Here is a 13,784-nt window from a genome sequence, read left to right as displayed (position 1 = left end):
TAGAGACTTCTACTTGTTGTTTGGTTTGAGGATGATCTGGAGTTGCCACTTTGTGCGTGACTCCATATTTCTTTACTAATGATTCAAAAATTTTATTGCGAAATGTTTTCCCGTCACTAATTATAGCTTTTGGAACACCAAATCGAGAGAAAATATTTTCTTTACAAACAAAGCTTATTTGTTTTATGATCGTTAACCGCGACATGCCAATGCCTCAATCCATTTTGACACATAGTCAACTGCTACAAAGTATGTATAGGAAGCCATGAGAATTTGGAAATGGACCCGTGAAGTCGATGCCCCATACATCAAAGATTTCCACAATTAGAATGGGATTTAAAGAGCATCATATTACGTTGAGTAATCGACTAGCTTCTGGCGGCGATTGCATGCTTTGCAATGCTCATGTGCATCTCTAAGCGGTGTTGGCCAATAAAAACCACATTGTAGAACCTTGGCGCGGTTTTCTTACCACTAAAATGACCACCACAAGATTGTTCATGGCAGAAGGATAACCATCGTTGTGTTCCCGGTCGGGAATGCAGCGGCCGGATTAGTTAATTACGAACAATACTTGAAGAAGGTAGGGATCATCGAAATAGAATTTCCGCGGTGGATAAAAACTTTTTTCGGTCATTCTGAGACCAAGATAAAGGAACTTCCTCGGTAACTAAGTAATTTACTATGTCGGTACCAAGGGGCCGAAAAAATAAGTACAAGTGTTCATCGGAAAGGAATCGCGGATAGGTTGATGTCGGTATCAACATCAGCGACAAGTCTTGATAAATGGTGCGCAACCACATTTTTCGCTACCTTTTTTATCTAATTTGAGGAGTAAACTCTTTGCAAAAGGAGAATCCATCGGATCGACCTTTGTTTTGCATCTTTTTAAGCTAATAGATAGCGAAGTGCGCATAATCGATGTAGACAATAGTTGGAGAACCCACTAGGTAAGGATGAAACTTATCTACGCATATCTGGCGGTGAGAAACTCTTTCTCGGTGGTGGTATAGTTTCGTTGAGCTTCATTAAAGGGTTTTACTTTCGCGTAGTAAATGACAATCCGGCTTATCTTTCGGCGTTGCCCTAAGTACGACTCAATAGCATAGTAAACTGCGTCACACATTAATTCAAAAGGTTTAGACCAATCGGTGGTTGAATTATGGGGCGGTAGTTAATCGCGGTTTTAATACCTCAAAGGCTTGTTTGCAAGCTGGCCTGAAATCAAAAGCGGCATCTTTAAGCGAGGAGATTGGTTAAAGGTCTAGCAACCTTTGAGAAATCTTGAATAAATCTCTATAGAAACACTGCGTGTCCTAAGAATCTTGTGAATGTCTCGGCTGTTTTTTGGTATAGGAAGTGAAGCAATTTTTTCTATCTTAGCTTTTGTCGACCGATTAGTCCTTTGAAGCGATATGTCCTAAAACTATTCCTTTAGTAACCATGAAATGACATTTTCCCAATTAAGAACAAAGGTTTTCTCTTCTGGCGATGTAAATACTTTTCAAGATTTGATAAATAGCTATCGAAAGAATCTCCATAAATTGAAAGTAGTCCATGAATACCTCCATAAACCGTTCAACCATATCACTGAAAATATATGAAGCATGCGTTGGAAAGTACGGGTGCATTGCAAAGGCCAAAATGCATTCGTCTATATGCAAATGTACCAAATGGACGAATTGAGCGTTGTCTTTTCTTGATCGGCCGAGGGTCTATGACTATCGAAAATAGCAGGAATAACCATCAAGAGAAATTAATAGGCATGACCCGGCTAAGCGTTCGAGCATCGATGTCGATGAATGGAAGTGGAAAGTGATCTTTACGGTGGCGGCATTAAGTTTCGCGATAGTCGATGCATATTAAGCCATTTCTTTGGGATCTGGCCGGAAATGCATTCATCTTTATCATCATTTTTGTAATGCGGATTTCTTTGGAAACTTCATTAATACGGGACTCACCCAAACACTATCGGAGATAGGGTAAATAATACAGCATCTAGTAATTTTAACACTTCCTCTCGGACCCACATCTTTCATGGTAGGGTTTAGGCGGTATTTGTGGTTCCGCGGCGTCTTTGCATTTTTCTTCGGTGTATCACGATGGGTGCACACATTAGGTTCAATGCCTTTAATGTCATCTAGGGACCATCGATAGCGAGCGATGTTGTTGAATGACATTAATTAAGCGAGCTTCACGATCGTCGGTTAATTGTGAAGAAATAATAAGCGGGTGGCGACCATCAGCATCAAAGTCATGCGTATTTTAATTAGAAGGAAGTGGTTTTAATTCAGGGGTGGGGAAGTGGGTATTAAAGATTCTTGAGGAAGGTCATCATCCATGTAGTAAACAGATTGATGATCATCCAAGTTACTTGACATCATTGTTGTAGGGTCGAATAATGGTAATGCGACTCTAATAACTCATTTACTTCTTGTGTATAATCATCGTCCTCAAACTTCGAATTAAGCTAAAGGAAAGAAATTGGTACACTTCATCTTAGGAAAAGAGTTTGTAAAATACTCTTGCGGAATCTTCATCAACCACAATTAACCTCACCATCAATGTCGGGCTCACGGAAGTTGTTTCATCAACTTGAACACATTCACCTCGAGAAAGATTTCCGAAGGACATGGTCATGGAACCATCTCGACCGGTTAATAAGAGCATTAGCGATTGGAGGAGGGCGGTCCTAAGATGATTGGAATGGAATCACATGCAACACGTATCCAAAATAACAAAGTCTACGGGATAGAAGAAATCTTGGACTTTTACAAGGGCGTTTTCCACAATTCCTTTTGGATACTTTATGGAGCGATCACGCTAAGCTGTAGAGTCATGGTGGTAGGTTTAAGTTCATGAAGACCTAGTTGTTTAAATAAATAATATGGAAGTAAGTTCACACTAGCTCCTAGGTCTAGTAGTAAGCGATGGAGTGTATTTGTCACCTAAGGTGCATGGAACCGATTGGTCTACAGGGTCCTTGTATTTTACTATACCATTGTGTTGGTAATGGATGGAAAGGAAATTGAGAGGCGGCTTGTTGAGGAACGTTAGTTCTTCTTTTTGTGGTGCACATATCTTTCAGAAATTTTGCATGTTTTGGTAATAATTTTAAGGCATCGAGAAAGGTAAGTTTATTGTTAAATTTTGAAAAGTCTCTCGAATTTCGACCAAAATTGTCATCGGGTTTATTCTTTGCCAAAGCGTCGCGAGGAAAGCGGTGCCTTAGATGAATTTGGCAAAAGGGTCTACTTGCTTGGTTCCTACATTCGGAGGTGTTGACTCTGTTGAATCGGGGAATCTTCCGTAGGTTCATTCTTAGAAATAGATTCCTTGGAACCCTCTGTTCTTTTGGTTGATCATCGGCATAACGTATCGATTGTCGACAATTTTTTCAGATCGTGAAAGTCGTGATTGCATGGACCTCACCTTGGGTGGGGGTGCTTGTACCAGGGGGCATTAGTCGGTTCAAAAAATGTGTTCTTTGGTTTAGGGTTTGAAGGCTTGGTGCAGGAAACACGCCTTTCGACTCTTTCTTGCGCCAATTCTTTGAAGTGATTGTTGGATAGGCGTTAAAATTTGAGATTTGTTGGTTCATGTAAGCGGGAAAGTCTCATTTGTCCTATCTGTAATGGTTGGCGCGAGGTTGTGCAATGGTAGTAGTTCTCGATTATTGCTTAGAAGTTGTTGATTATAGTTGGGATTTGGATTATTTGGAACAAGGGTTTGCGGTTGGTCCGATAATTAGCATTAGAATTATTTTGAAATTGACCTTGTTGGTATTGTTGATTATTTCCTTGGTGGTATGGAATAAAATTATTGGTAGGTCGAGCAGAGGTTGATTAGCGAAACCGGGAGGAGCCCCCATTTGTTGGTTATTTTGGCCTGTAAGCCGAAATTTGGATGTTTGTCTCCACGGTGCATTAGGAATGTTGAATGCACATGCCTCCTCCGCTTGTTGAGTAGGGGAAACATATAACAAAGGACAATATGCATCGGGATGATCGAGGACTAAGACAAAGGACACAAGGAGCGGTGTCAACGCTCGTTCATATTTGGTTTTGGTAGTTGATCGTTTACTTGAACCGCAAGGGCATCTACTTTTTAGTTAGGGATTCTATCAAATTTTTATTTCGGGATCGGGTTTTACCTCAAAAATAGATGTGGCTTTTGTAAAAGTATCCTTTGATGATCTAGGCGGCTCGGTGTTACCCGGTGTGTACCTTTTTAGCTTGTTTTTCAAGAAAAGTATAAGCTTCAAGTAGCTCCTTTGTCCATGAAGCAACCTCCGTTCATTATATCAAGAGTTTCTTTTTGATGATCGAACGGACCATTAAAGAATGAGCGAACAAGGATGACTTTTCTAGTTGGTGGTGAGGACATTCTAAGGAAGATCGATTAAAAGCGACTCCATGCTTCCGTAAAGGATTCATGAGGATTTTGACGGAAGAATTGAATTTTACGAAGCATTTAGGTTGTTTTCTTCGAGTGTAAACCTGAAGCATAAAAGCTTGAACTAGTTTATTCCATGTGTCTATGGATTGTGATTGTTGTCCCGCTAGCGGATTGACGCTTTTCCGCTAAAGTGAATGGAAACAATTCGAAGCAAAGAGTTGTTCCTTAGAGAGACTTTGGATGATGAAATGTTGTTGCCACTTGTTGAAGTCTACGAAGATGATTATGCGGTTTTCGTGCTCCAAACCATGATATATTGGTAACAAACTGAAAGCGTTTGGTGGGATCACGAAAATCACCGACAATGTCCTCAAGTTTGATGCGGGAAGAAGGTCCTTCTGTAATGTCAAAGATAGAAGTCGAGAGGGGCTTCTTTGTGGTGGAGGATCGTCGGCCATAATGACTGAAGAAGTTGAAGGCGGCGAAGGATTGTGATGAAGGTAATTAGCGAAGAAGAACAATTTTTATTTGAGAACTTACGCAATTGCTTATCGTATTTTTTCGACGATAGGTATGTTCAATTTCTTTAGTGGAACGGACCTTAATCTCATGCAAGCATAAAATTAGATCTAACTTACGAAGGAATTATGAGGACTCGAATTTTATTATTATCTTAAGCATTAGGGTTGAACAACATATGCCTAAGCTGCCGCTAACGAAGCTTGATGAAGCTAGGAATACGTGTGCATAAACCAACGACCAGTCACAAGATAGATATGAGGAAGGATTTCCGTGCAAGCACGGTTCTAATTAAGTAACCTCAATCTTTCAAGTTTCCTAGACACCATTGGAATATGATTAAGATTTATGGAATTAAAATTTATGCAAAGGTGGTATTAAATTAATTTTAATTTAATTTAATTTAATTTTTTAATTTTTAATTTTTAATTTTTAATTTTTATTTTTTTTTTTAATTTTTTTTTTTTTTTTTAAAGATTTATGCAAGGGTTAAAATACAAACATACAAATACGATCTACTCATACAATACTAGGTGCAGTAGCATGTAAAGGTACTCTACTCATACGTATAGCTATATGAATAGGCAAGCTTGTGTCATCGATAAATATTTCCATACGTACAGGCAAATATACATCAGTAATACGTATATGTACGCTAAATTGTAAATCGATATTACGTAAATGTATATCAACAAGAATGGCTTAATTTGAATCACTCATAATGCATTATCTAAATACATTAGCATCTGAATACAAGATACACAATGCCAGGAGAGATGACAAAACTAAACATGCAAAGTATTATACCTAAACTAAAATCGACTCTTGTATTGCATAATAAATCGATTTCGACAATACTCATTGAGATTGCGAATGTCCTATAGAGAGCGAACTTTTTACCCGTAGGGTTTAGAAACAACTTACCCAACTCGGATTTTAACCCTCGTTGGAATGTTCTCCTCTTTCTTGACAAAATCGTCTTATTAGACAAGGCGGTAATGCGATTATCGAGAAATATCAAACATGTAACAAGAAACATTTATCATTAGAAAGACATATACCCATGCAATACATTATTACCATTAATATGTAAATATACATTCATATGCAATTCATGTCCGAGTAATCTTATATAGATATTTACCGGTATACAAACTTGATCCATGCATAATTCGAGGCTAAAGCTTAAATAATAATCCATAAATTTTTCCTAATACTATATACATGGCATACATGCAGAAAAACATAATAATAATAATCAAAATAAATTACAATAATACTGAAAATTGGAACCTCAGAAGCTTCGGCGCTACCGAGTGAAACAAACGTTTCAATTTGTCGACGTATGATTAATCCCAAAGGATTATTGATATTTTCAGGTACAAGGTATGATATTTAGGCCTGGAAATGGATCAAGGTAGATCTGGAGATGGTGGTTGAGCAGAGCAAAATCGAAGAAATTCACCGGGGACGCTGGTCCCAGCAAGACGCGACTCTACACCAGCAAGACGTGTCGAAGATTTCAGAATACTTTCAAATTTTCTCAGAAGTCTTATAATCGTCTGTAGTTATCTTTCCCATTCCTAACTTTTGGTACCTGAAAGTAGAACGAAATTTTTTTTGGCTTACAGGTCAATCGCGAGGCAAAAATACGAAAAAAATACCAAAAAAAAACATAAACGAACGAAAATGAAAGGAATGAAGAGAATGGGGGTTCCCCCTTGATGCAACTTCCGATCTTTAGCACACGTTCTATGGCTTTAGAAACAGCAAAACGCCATTTGATATAAGCTTGGAGAACACTACTTAGAGTTTGAACTCTCTAAATTGGTGCAAAAGCAATCAAGGTTCCTTACTCACGATCTTCGTTTCGTAGAGTTGGAATAAAGATTCGAACTAAACTAAAGCTTAGAACAACTACAAATTGGAATTTACAATAAGGGAACTAAAGAGTAAGGAGTAATTATTAATGCTAGATTTTTCCTTCCTATTAATAAAAACATTAAAATGAAAACATGCACTTAATACCGAAATGGAAATTTGAAAGAGAAATTGGAGAGTTAATCTTCCTCATGTGAAACTATCATTAGTGTTGATTTGAAATAGGTTTTGATTCTTCCTAGACTCATAGACAAGTCCCTAACGGAAAAATAGATTTGATCCCACAGCATGCATGGCTCACTAAAGAGCTCATACATGCTAGCAAGTGAAACCAAACAATGACTTATCTCTAAGCTCATTGCTTGATTTCTAACTCAACTCTACACCAACTACCATTTTGGGGTAGGATGTAGAGTTAGTTGTTCTTCCTAAACCTACCAAACCAACAATTGGTTTACCCTCACATGAGTTAGACTAACTCCCCAAAAGGGAAGTTAGCTCATGATCCTTGGGACAAGGATTTATGAACTAAGAAAATACAAAAAGAGAGAGAGAGAGAGAGAGAGAGAGAGAGAGAGAGAGAGAGAGAGAGAGAGGAGAAAATATCAACAACCAACTCACTTCTATATTTTCTAGAAGAACAAGTGTTCCTCCATTAAAACTATTACAAGCTTTTTTAATAAAAACCAAAACTAACTTCTCATTTTCACTAAGGAACTAAAATAATGTCATGTGAGGAAAAAATAAGTCAAAGGGAGTAATTGGAGTGTCCCCACATTTGTCTAATTTCTTCTCCATTTGAGAGAAATCTCATTTTCTCCCCACGTGAATTATCAAACCACATTGATTCATTTTTATCTACCACATTAAAACAAAGTGACACCTTGCCTTTTTTCACTATTAACACCTAATCTAATTTATTATATGCAAGGTGTCAACTTTGCACCAATAATTTATTATCTTTGTCTTGACATGCTCCATGATTGATGACTCATCCAATCTTGTGGCCCCAAGATAGTGGGTCCATCGCGATCGATGGCGATCCGGTATTTTGGGCGGTTTTACAACTTCCGCCTATCATTATAGTTCATCATACGATTATCCGAAAGACTCTCTTGTCGATTCGAGTCCCGGTTCGAGAGGTAGGAGCTTTGGAAGTTTGATGCTTCTACGTGGATTTGGGAGAATTCATATATATCGCCGTTCCTCGTGCTTTATTGAGTTTAACCAATATTTCCATGTTTATCGCAAATACCGCAAAAGTATGAAAACATATTTATTTCATGATTATTAAACACATAATGAACCAAATTTATATGTCTCAATGGGGTTTCATAATACACTTTTGGGTGCTTATCAGTGGTCAACCCGGTTTGTCCTTAAGCCATAATTATCTGCCGACCCAAACTAGAAGCTAAATTAATTCTCAATTATGTTCTATGGGCCTGTTATCTGAAAGACGTTTTCTCTTTGAAACTTGGGCTTTAACCGTAGAACTTCTTTAACAATCATCTTAGCTCTTTTTTCATGTAAAAATGATGTCTTTATACACATATTCAGCTTCAAGATCTGTAATAGACAAAAACAAGTAGATAGCGATAAATTCACATTATTATAAACATAATTAGCCTAAGTAGACTACTACTAAGAGATTAAAACTACAATTGGTGTGGGTCTTTGATTACCATCCTACCAAATAGGAAGGAAATAATACACCCCAAATTTATAGAATATGTGGGATACAATATAATATTGTATTTTCAGTTTAAGGAAAGATCTTATATTGTGTATTTTGGGTGGTAGGAAAGATCTCTTCCTACTCGACTAATTTATTTCTTAACACTCCCCTCAAGCCGCGTGAATATACAAACTATGTATATTACAGTTTGGATTACTGGAAATAAATATTGCTCAAAGAAATATCAATCTTTGCTCCTTTTCAAAGAGAACTACTTTAGATGAGATTTAAACCCTGAATACTAAAACTCTTATGCAATTGTAACTATATATAACAACAATTTGATGGCCCGCTTCTTGGCTGCTGCTCATTCCATTGTTGCTATGGCTGTTTAATTGCAAACTACAAACTATACAATTGACTTTTTATGTGCACTACTTGGATCTTTGCTACCAATGTCAACTGAATACTCTCGCATGATAAAGGCATGACTGCTACTTGAACACTTAAGAATGTCTTAAATTTCTTTTGTTGAGCCAATCTTGTTTTATTTCATATCTCCATATTCTCCCCTCAAGTTGGAACACACAAACACAAAGGATTATGTATTTTGAACTTGACAACGAAGACCGTATGGATCTATAGGTGGGCTAACCGGGCTACAACCCCAAACTTCCCCAAAAAATAATATTAGTATGAACAGTAGGCAGTAGCGAAAACCGAAAACAAAAATGAAGTCCCAAGTCTCAACTGAGTACAAACAGTTAAACCGAAAAAACAGAAAAGTAAAACAAAATACAAAGTAGCCCATTGGCCCAGTCACAGGTTTCTCAAAAGTCACGATCCCTCACATTCTAACAAAAAGTAAAACAGGAATAAAAAAAAAAAAAAAAAAAACTGAGAGGTCAAAACAAAAGCACTTTTTGCTCTACTGTTCACAAAAGAAAAATTCTCTATTATTGTCTTCTTCTGCAGTCAGCAGTTCCAATTCCGCGCTGCATCCATTTATCATTTTATTCCCTATTCATTAACTAAGGTAAATTGTTTTGCATTATACCTATATTTTTTATTTCATTTTTGTTTTCCAATTTTCAAATACTAATGTGTTCTCTACTTTATTGCATTGTTAACTTGTAGTTTATGTTGGAATATTATATTGTCATTTAATTTTTGGTCTTATTTAATTAGTTGAATATTATTGTAGTTATTATTGTGATATATTTTTTTGTTTTTTAATATAGAGCAATCTATTGATTACGAAATTATTATGATTTATCTTAGGTAAGATTGTAAGAATGTCTGAACATCAAGCTCGTAAGAAAATTAAAACCATGTTTTCCTTCTTTAAACCCAAAGATGCCACCCAAGGAAATGATGTAACTTCTACATCTAGTCTTGATATTTCAAGACTTGATAGAGATGGCCAACCTCCACAAGTTCAAGTTGTTGAAATTGAGCAAGTTGAACCTTCTCCTCAAGCCCAAAGAGTTAGTGTTGAAGAAGTTGACTCCACATCTTTATTTGAACGTGATCTGGGTAAACGTACTCCAATATATAATTACCCGGTTAATCAACAAGATGATGTTCGACGAGCTTTTCTTGGAAAGGGGTGTTGGTTACTTGAACTCAGTGAGAAAGAGTACCCATCCACCATATTTGGAAAGCAAACTCGCCGGTTCAACTCCTCTTGGTTCACACTCTTTCCTTGGCTAGAGTACTCACTCCATACGGATAGAGCTTATTGTTTTCTATGTTTTATATTTGAAACAAATCCACCGAAGCGTCCTGCATTCATTGTTGAAGGTTTTAAATGTTGGAAGAAGATTAATAATGGAAAGAAGTGTTCCTTTTTGCAACATGAAGGAGGTCCATGCTCACCTCATAGGTCGGCGATGATAGCTTGTGAAAATTTCATGAATCCTTCTCGACATATAGATAATGTGTTAAATACATCATCTAAAGAAGAGGTTGTTAAGAACCGTTTGCTAGTCAAAGCTATTCTCCAGTGTATTCAATTTCTTGCACTACAAGGGATTTCTTTTAGAGGCCATGACGAGTCCAAAAAGTCGAAAAATGGTGGAAATTTCAAGGAGTGTTGGGATTTGCAAATGATGTTGAGTGACAAGGTTGCAGAATTATTAAAAGATGCTCAGAAATGCCACATATACCTCACATTCAATTCAAAAGACACTTTTGCATATTTATGCCGATAAAGTGAGAGAGAGAAGAATTGAGGAAATTGGTGATGCAAAATTTTGTGTCCTTGTTGATGAAACACAAGATAATTCAAACAAGGAGCAAATGAATATTGTCCTAAGATTTGTTGATAGAGGTGGTTTTGTTAGAGAGTATTTTTTTTGGTATTGTTGGTGTTAAAGACACTTGGCGCTTTAACTTTGAAAGAAGCTATATGCAATATCCTTGCTCGCCATAATTTGCATATTATAAATATGAGAGGTCAAAGTTATGATGGTGCTAGCAATATGCGTGGTCAATGGAATGGATTACAGGCATTATTTCTGAAGGAGTGTCCATATGCATATTATGTGCATTGCTTTGCACATCTTCTACAACTTGCTTTAGTTGCGGCTTCTAAAGATGTTTATGATATTTGGTTGTTTTTTTCCAAGTTGGCTTCTATTGTTAATCTTCATGTTACGCCCAAGCGTAAACAGGAGTTGGAAGATACTCGGAAAAATGAAATTGATAAGCTGGTAGCTAGTGGTGAACGTGTTACTGGAAAAGGAGCTAATCAAGTTTCTACTTTGCAACGAGCAGGAGATACTAGATGGAGTTCTCATTTTGCTTCGGTTTGTAGCCTGAAAGAGATGTTTGATTCAATTTGTATAGTTCTTGAAAGTGTCATGAAGAACGGGTCAAGCAACTCTATGCCTGGGGAAGCTAAAGGTGATATTCTTGCAATGAAAAGTTTTGAGTTTGTCTTTCTTTTTCATTTATTGCATAAGACTATGGGAATTACTAATGTCTTGTGTAAAGCCCTGCAAGAAAAGTCTCAAGACATTTTAAATGTTATAAGCTTAATCTCTAGTACGAAAGCACTTCTTCAAGAATTAAGAAGATCTTCTTCGGACGCTTTCCTTAGTGATGTGATTTTGTTTTGCAAAAACATGACATTGATATGCCTGATATGGGTGCTCGACACATGGCGGGTACAAGTCGTTCTTGCAAGCAGAAAGATTACATTACAGTTGAGCATCACTACCGCGTCGAGTTATTTAATGCTGTAATAGATTACCAGTTGGTGGAATTAAATAATGCATTTTCGGTAAGAAATAATAGAGCTTCTTTATCTTAGTTACGCTTTGGATCCGAAAAGATGCTTTTAAGTCTTTTCAAAGATTGATGACATTTGCAAACTCATGAGAAAAGTTTTATTGTGGAGACTTTCTGAAACAAGAGATACATCATTTGAGAAGTCAACCGCAACATTACAAACTTGATGTGCTCAAGCATCCTCTTTTGAAGTTGTCTACCATCTCGAATTATGTCAAAGACTAGTTGAAACAAGAAAGATCAAGATCTATTATTTGATTGATAGATTGATTCGTCTTGTCTTGACACTTCTTGTTTCCACGACAACTACAGAACGAGCATTCTCAGCTATGAAATTGCTCAAAACACGACTTCGTAATAAGATGGGGGATGAATTTCTTGCAAATTGCATGACTATTTATATTGAACGGAAATTTGCTAAAAAAGTTGATTTGGATGCAATAATAGATGTATTTGATAAGAATCCACGCAGGTCACTAGTGTGATGCTAATGTGCTATGTTATTCTTGCACATTTCTTTGTTATATTTGTCTAGGTCTATAGTGAAAATACTATTTTATCCATTTTGGGTAAGGTAATAAAAGAGATAACTCTTTTGTTTATCAATGCTAGCTAATTATGAACTCAAATAGATATTTAGATAATTTTCTATATACATTGATTATTGGTTCATAAAAAAATCTTTAAAGGTTAACTCCATGGCACTCCCCTACTATCTAAAATCCTAGATCCGCCCCTGACGAAGACAAATAAATGGGGGATTGGAATGTGGGAGGGAGGGTTAGGAAAAGAAATTTTAATAGAAACTGATGGGAGTGAAAACACAGATCCGCCGAACTACCGAAATACTTGCTATGCATGGATACTGAGCCTCACTTGTGAGACTACATACTTGCTATGCATGAATACTCCTCACGAGCAACACAATACCTGGGAGAAACCAAGAGAAATTCCGACAAAGTTAAAACTCCCAATTACCGATATTTTTTTTCGTGGCGATGTTAACATCTTTTGGGTTTCTCTAACAAATTTTCCCATTTCCATATTTACCGATATTTTAAATGCACCCAGTTACAGCCATATTTACCGATATTTTACACGCAAGTAGTAAGATTGTAAGAACGTTCATTTCAACAAACGCACCCTGAATCTGGTACTCGTTGTTGGCATTTTTTTTTCAGGGTACCACTACTACAAACCCAATACCACTACTACACGTCAACAACACCGCTCATCTCCCACTTGTGTCGATAGTGACCCCATTCATTTATTAGTAAACTTAGTAAGAGATCGTTGTAAATCAGCAACACTTGAGCATGACGAGGCATTGGGTTTGTTTAATGAGTTGATTCCTGTTAGGAGTCCTTGTCAAGACCAAACACTTTTCTACTGTTTTATCTATGTACAATGAGTCCAACCAAGTAGATCAATTGCTACTGTTCTATGCTAGGGAATATTCTGAAACGTGGCTTTCAACTCGATGCTGTTACTTTCAATACTTCTCAAGGGAATGTTCCTGAAACGCAATGCCGCACCAGCTTTGGAATTGTTCAACAAAATGGTGGCAAATCGATATCCATGCAATGTAGTCACTTATGGGGTTGTCATCAATTGGTTCTGCAAATCATTAAATACAGATACTGCCCTTCAAAGGAAAAGCTGAAGCCGGGCATCCATATGTACAGTATGATCATTGACTGTCTTTGCAAGGAAAACCGGGTGTATGATGCCTTCAATCTCTTTCAGGAAATGGTTGGTCGAGGAGTTGTCCCAGATGTTGTAAGTTATAGCTCTTTAATTCATGGACTATGCAGCATTCGTCAACTGAAAAGAGCGTTGAGCTTGTTTGATGATATGTCCAAAGGAGCATCTCACCGAATGTAGTAACCTTCAACATTCTTGTCGATGCCCTTGGCAATGAGGGTAGGACCAGTGAAGCACTTCAGGTGTTAGAATTGATGCTTCAAAGAGGTATAACACCTAATGTCATCACATATAATTCTTTGATTTGTGG

General features: G+C 37.0%; 1 protein-coding gene across 1 annotated transcript; it reads left to right on the top strand.

Annotated features, from left to right (window-relative positions):
• Positions 1 to 10,926: 10,926 nt before the first annotated feature.
• Positions 10,927 to 11,724, top strand: LOC147505555 (uncharacterized). The gene has a single exon (XM_086605583.1). The coding sequence runs from the start codon at positions 10,927 to 10,929 to the stop codon at positions 11,722 to 11,724; it is 798 nt and encodes a 265-aa protein (XP_086461709.1).
• The last annotated feature ends 2,060 nt before the right edge of the window (positions 11,725 to 13,784 follow it).

Source organism: Coptis chinensis, chromosome 4, assembly GCF_015680905.1.
Source record: "Coptis chinensis isolate HL-2020 chromosome 4, ASM1568090v1, whole genome shotgun sequence".
NCBI classification, from domain to species: Eukaryota; Viridiplantae; Streptophyta; class Magnoliopsida; order Ranunculales; family Ranunculaceae; genus Coptis; species Coptis chinensis.
The sequence above is the reverse complement of the archived record's forward strand: the minus strand, read 5'-3'. Positions and strand labels throughout refer to the sequence as shown.

Bases quoted from the DNA above. Each gene is read 5' to 3' on its own strand.
- LOC147505555 (XM_086605583.1), top strand. From the start codon at position 10,927: ATGAGAGGTCAAAGTTATGATGGTGCTAGCAATATGCGTGGTCAATGG.